Raw genomic sequence first — 6,156 nt, forward strand, 5'->3', positions numbered from 1 at the left:
TGCGTCTTTGAGTGCTGCAGGGCTTCTTGCCAAGCCAATCCTAACCCTGGGCCCTTTTCTCAGGAACTTCATCTCGGCCTCCTTGTACACGGCTTTGGGGCCTCTCTTTCTGGAAGTGACCCAAGTGCAGGACCACCAGGACCCCTGCCCACCTGATGGCCAACACAGAGGCCAACCAGAGGGAGTTGGGCTCCAAGAGAAGGAGGCTGCCGAGGTACAACAACTCTTTGGTGAGTCACTGTCCTATTAGCTTCATCTGGGTCACTGCTGGGCCAATTTATGAAAGGAAGCAAATAAAGTACTGTCCGAGTTTGGCAGAGACAGTCCTGATTAATCCTATGTCATCCCAATATTTTGAGGGCTTTTAAAATGTCCTGGTTTCTCTATTCTCCTCCCACTTTCCCAATTCTTCAGCTCATTTCAATTTCTGCATAATGATTGCCAAGGAGTTTGCAGCCCATCAACTCAAAAGTGGGGGTTGGAGAAGAAAGAAGGGGGCAGGGACTTGCCCTTGCTAAGAGTCTGAGGCAAAAACAAACTGTTGTGCCCTTTCCCACTTGTGTGATCTTCTTCATAAACAACTTTGTCCATCTTCACCACTTTCTGCTGTTGCTTGTCCACATGTGTCTTGTTTTTCCCATCTGTTTAATGCTGGGGGATATGGGAGAATATAAATTGGGGGTTGCCCCATGGCCCTCAAGCCCACAGTGCTCCCAAGAACTGCTTTTTAAAAATGACATTCGCCTCTGAAATTTGGCAACAAATGGCTAAATGCACTATAATCTTTGGAGGCTACATGTACTATACGTGTCGGGATAGTCAGTATTCTAATCTATCATTAATATCCCAGCCATGGCCTAAATTATATTGTTGATTATATTGTATATTACATTGAAAGAATTCTAGACAAACTGGACCTCAAAGGCAGTAGCTTTTTTCTTGCTAACAGAATTTAAAGTATATTTCCTGGACTAAATTCTGAGGTGATCAAATAATTTTTGGGAAGCATCATGTGCTTCTCCCTCCCCTTTTATTAGTCATTCTCTGGATGAGGGCTATTTTCTATTGCAGGTGATCTTTGCGGATGTGGCGGTATATTTCACTGAGGAGGAATGGAAACTGCTGACAAAGAAGCAGAGACTTATGTACAATGATGTGATGATGGAGAATTACGAGAATGTGGCCTCTGTGGGTAAGGAAGCTGAATTCGTTGCCCTTAATATGAAGACTGAGGGTCCTTTCATTCTACATTATCATGGCACTATGATTCCACTTTAGAATTATAGAAACAGATAACAAGGACCATCTAGTTCAACCCCTTGCAATGCAGGAATACACATTGAAAGCATCACCAGCAGATGGCCATTTAGCCTTTGTTTAAAGACCTTCAAAGACCTTTAAAGACCTTCAAAGATGGAGCGCTTTAGATAATAATAATAATAATAATGAGATGCCACCATTCTCTGAGGGAGGATACTCCACTGTTGAATAGTTCTTACTGTCAGGAAGTTCCTCCTAATGTTTTGGTGGAACCTCTTTTCCTGTGGCTTGCTTCCATTGTTCTATGTCCTTTGCTCTAGAGCAGCAGAAAGCAAGCTTGCTCCATCCTCAGTATCTCTTCAAATATTTGAACAGGGCTATCCACTGTTAACCTTCTCTTCTCCAGGCTAAACATTCCCAGATCCCTAAACCTCTTCTCATAGGGCTTGATGGTTTCCAAACCCTTCACCTTTTTTATTGCTCTCCTTTGGATAAACTCCAGCTTCTCAACATCCTTTTTGAATTGTGGTGACCAGAAATGGACACAGTATTCCAAGTGAGGGTCTGACCAAAGTAGAACAGAATTGCACTATTACTTCCCTGAATGTATAACACAGAATCAAAGAGTTGAAAGAAACTAGAAAGGCCATCCAGTCCAACCCCTGCCATAACACCATACCCATATTTATGTAGCCTATAAGCACATTGGCCTTTTTAGCTGCTGCATCAAACTGTTGACCCAGGTTCAAGTTGTGGTCTACCAGGACTCCTAGATCCCTTTCACACATAGTTTGTCGTAGCAGCTTTCTCTGAAATCTTGGAATTTGTAGTTTAGTGAGTCACTATTGTTCTCCAGTTTCTAAGGATTCTAAGTATCCTATCCTAAACTGTCAATTCTAGGATTTTGTGGGAAGGAACCATGGAGATAAATGCTTTTTGATTCTAAATGCTCCTCAGCCCATCCCTGACCAAGTTTCCTGGCTTTTTTGGCTCCTCTTCAAGCCTTTTGAGACTCTGGAGAGACATCTTGGGTAAAATCCTTCTGTTGGCCCTGCAATGCCTTAGAGAACAATGGCAATGTTCTCTAATGTTTCTTTTCCTCCCTGAACTTGCTTAGTTCCATGGTTGATTCAAGAGGCCCTTTGTTACCCAGAATGCTGGAGTCTGGGGAGGACACCTGCAAGTGCTATACTTTTAGAGAAATTTGTTACTTAGCTGAAAGGTGATACAGTGCTACCTCGGGTTACGAATTTAATTTGTTCCGCGGCGCCGTTCGTAACCCGATAAATTTCGCAACCCGAAAAGGCGCTGGAAAGCCGCTAGCCGCCGCTAGCCGCTAGCCGCGGTTTGAATTTCGCGCCGAAACGCGCCGAAAGGAATTTCGTAACCCGAAAATCCTTTCGTTACCCGGAACAGTTTTTTTCAGTTTAACTTTTTCGTACCCCGGAAATTTCGTAACGCGAGCATTTCGTATCCCGGGGTACCACTGTATAAGTTTGGTTGGGGCAAGAGCGACCTTGGGATTCAGCTTAACTATACCAGGCCTGGAAGCACACAGAACTCCAAAGGTATTTGAAATAGGTTTTTTTTTTATTGAGGGGAAAAGCATAATACACACACACAAACACACGTAAGTGTTCACACACGCGCACAAGAACAAGATAACAGGTGGGAGTGGTCAAGAGATGTAAGACTTTCTTAATGGTAATACTTTACCTAGGCGGATCTTGATTCCAATTGCTGAGGGTTTGAAATGGGAAGAGAAGTCAGGAGCTCCTGCGACAAGTGGGGTTGGCAACTGCATTGAGGTGCTTAGCCATGTAAACCCACAGACTGTCTGTCTGTAATTGGACTGAAGTCAAAGAACAGCCAGTCAAGGCAGATATTTATACTGGAATTGTTGATTGGGGGCAGAAACCAAGTGTTCAAAATGGTTTTAAGCGTGTTAGAATGTGTCCTGGGGGAAGAATGGTCTGAAACCAAATTGAATGCAATGGGTGCTTGGAGCAAATAAATCAGACAAAAAGGATTAGCACACTGGCTCTCAGTCCTTCTTGGCTCTGAATTCCTATCGTGTTCACAAGCCAATATACAGCACAATCTGAGGGTGACGCTACCAGATGCAGCTCAACAATAACATAGCAGAGCACAGAACCAAATATCCAGATATACATATTGGCAATGCACTGACCACTTTTTACACTAAAAATAAATCACAAACACAGTTGATTTCATTGAAATCCTTGGAGGTTCTCTATCTTGAGTTACAAATATTTGCAAGCTCTCCTCTCCAAGTTCCTTCAACTTCACCATCTCTTGTACACACAACTCCAATCCAATCCACACCAGTCGGCATGTGAGCTGTATACTGTATTGGTTGTGAGTCACATCCTGGTGCCAAACAGCATGAAGTGACCTCTGCAGTTAGCTTGCATCATGCCATGTGCTCTGACAGCACTCTGTGGCACTCTCACAGGATATGATGCCACCTGTTAATCAAAGTATTTTTGCACATGTTTCATGGAATATTGTTTCAACAGGCCTTTGACTATCTGCTTCCACGGATTCCCTCAAGGCAGTCCCCATACAGGCTCTTCTTTGCTAGCTCCTATGAGTAAGGATACAATCGTTCCATGGATTTAGGAGCATAAGCAGCAGGGTCATGCTTGGGTTACTCACAGCAACTTTATTAATTTAATCTCAAACAAGGAGGGATTAATGAGGGCTAAATCATGGGGTAACACCCTCCTCTCTTAACTCTGATTTTCAGTCTTATCTGTCATTGTCCTTCTTTACAGAAGAACATTTTAGACATCAGAGACTCCATACAGCAAAGAAGTCACATAAATGCCACCATTGTGGGAAACGTTTTGCTCACAAGTCAATCCTTGTCATACATCAGAGAATCCACACAGGAGAGAAGCCATACAAATGCCAGCATTGTGGGAAATGTTTTTCTTCGAAATCAAACCTATTGAGACATCAGAGAGTCCACACTGGAGAGAATCCATACAAATGCCAGCATTGTGGGAAATTTTTTTCTCAGAGGTCAAACCTAGTGATCCATCAGAGAGTCCACACAGGAGCGAAGCCACATAAATGCCAGCATTGTGGGAAATGTTTTTCATCGAAATCTTACCTAGAGATACATCAGAGAGTCCACACAGGAGCAAAGCCATACAAATGCCAGCATTGTGGGAAATGTTTTTCTTCGAAGTCATACTTAGTGAGACATCAGAGAGTCCACACAGGAGAGAAGCCATACAAATGCCAGCATTGTGGGAAAGTTTTTTCTTTGAAGTCATACCTAGTGAGACATCAGAGAGTCCACACAGGAGAGAAGCCATACAAATGCCTGCATTGTGGGAAATGTTTTTATATGAAGTCAAACCTAGTGAGACATCAGAGAGTCCACACAGGAGAGAAGCCATACAAATGCCAGCATTGTGGGAAAAGTTATACCTACAAATCAGTCCTTGTCATGCATCTGAGAATCCACACAGGAGCGAAGCCATACAAATGCCAACATTGTGGGAAATGTTTTTCTTGGAGGTTAAGCCTAGTGACACATCAGAGAGTCCACACTGGAGAAAAGCTACACAAATCCCAGAAGTGAAACGACGTTATTTTTCTCAAGAAGGAATACAAAGAATACATTTTCAATCCACTGGTGATAAGAAAAGGCCCTTGTGATCTTGTGTGTTAAGTTTGTCTGTTGATATGTCTGTTTAAGTTTTGAAGTTATATTTTATTAAGTTTTGGTTTTAATTGCTATTAGTATATTTCTTTGCTCTAGTTTATTAATTTGGCTGGGGATTATGGGTTGTGGAGTAGATTAGCTAGATAGAGGGGTGGGATTTCTTGCAGCTGGCTAGAATAGTTAAGGGAATGATAGCTTTTGGAATTTGTGGGAGGTTGGATGAAGAAAGTTGGTAGTCGGTATTAACATAAAGAGGGCTAGTTCATGGGCATGGCAAAGGGGGCTTTTTTACCTATGAGGCGTAGACTGTGGGCATTGGAGGTGGGGGCTAGGTTTGGAAGAGGTTGGACTTTTTGGTTTTAGGGATTTAATGTATTCTTTGGCTTGGGGGGGCAGCTCTGATTTAAAAGCTGAATTTCTCACTATGTGTTCTTAATAAAGTTCTTTGCTGTTTCAACACACTCATTGATGGACAGAAGTTGTGAATTGGCACAAAATTGACACTTTCTTCTCTCTTCAGTCCTCAGCTCCATTGCCAGCCAGAAGAACAGAGGCAAACACACAGACACACATATACACACACAGACACACAAACTCAAACTCAGAGAAACAGAGCTATATGTACAAAGCAGAGCCTTCCCAGCCTTTCTCTCCTGAGTCCAGCTCCGCTGGTTGGGCTCCATTCTGGAAGGAAGGAAAGAAGGATAGAAGGAAGGAAGGGCGTACTCCTTCCCTTCTTCCAAAGGCCGAGAGTGGAATAAGCAGCAGCAGCAGCAAGGGCCTTGCGATCCCTGCACATACTCAGGAGGGGCCTTTGGTTGCTAATGCGCATGCAGAGTTTCAGCCTCTGAAGCCATTGCTGCCCTCACAGCCTGCTCTGAGGGAGGGAAGTGGAGGAGAGCCCTTGTTCGTTTGAAGGATTGGCTGGAGGGTCTTCGGGGGGGGGGGGGGGGTGTTGGGGTGTTGTAAGAAGGAATGAAACCCCAATCTCCCCCGAAAGAAAGGCAGTCCGCCTCTCCCTCTTTCCTTCCCTGCCTCCTCCTTCGTGGGGTCCTTGGGGCCCAGGTACTTGGGAGGTTATTATGAGAAAAGAGGGCAGGGGGGACCCTTGGAGAGAGGCATGGCCATGGAGGGGAGGGGGATCTGAAGGTAAAAAGGGGTTTGAGGAGCCCCCTTCCTCCTGGAAAGTGGGGCAG

At 44.1% G+C, this 6,156-nt stretch overlaps 1 protein-coding gene across 1 annotated transcript; it reads left to right on the top strand.

Annotated features, from left to right (window-relative positions):
- The first annotated feature begins 1,138 nt into the window (after nt 1-1,138).
- Nucleotides 1,139-5,531, top strand: LOC149290426 (uncharacterized). Its single transcript, XM_089489281.1, has 2 exons — nt 1,139-1,192; nt 4,059-5,531. Exons 1-2 carry the CDS (start codon nt 1,144-1,146, stop codon nt 4,874-4,876), a joined length of 867 nt encoding a protein of 288 aa, XP_089345407.1. The 5' UTR covers nt 1,139-1,143; the 3' UTR covers nt 4,877-5,531.
- Nucleotides 5,532-6,156: the final 625 nt, after the last annotated feature.

The sequence above is a fragment of the Sceloporus occidentalis genome, unplaced genomic scaffold (assembly GCF_023333645.1).
Source record: "Sceloporus occidentalis isolate IW3139 unplaced genomic scaffold, rSceOcc1.0.p SCAF_39, whole genome shotgun sequence".
Lineage (NCBI taxonomy): Eukaryota > Metazoa > Chordata > Lepidosauria > Squamata > Phrynosomatidae > Sceloporus > Sceloporus occidentalis.

Bases quoted from the DNA above. Each gene is read 5' to 3' on its own strand.
- LOC149290426 (XM_089489281.1), top strand. From the start codon at position 1,144: ATGTACAATGATGTGATGATGGAGAATTACGAGAATGTGGCCTCTGTG. The intron at 1,193-4,058 runs GTAAGGAAGCTG...CCTTCTTTACAG, and splicing joins CGAGAATGTGGCCTCTGTGG to AAGAACATTTTAGACATCAG.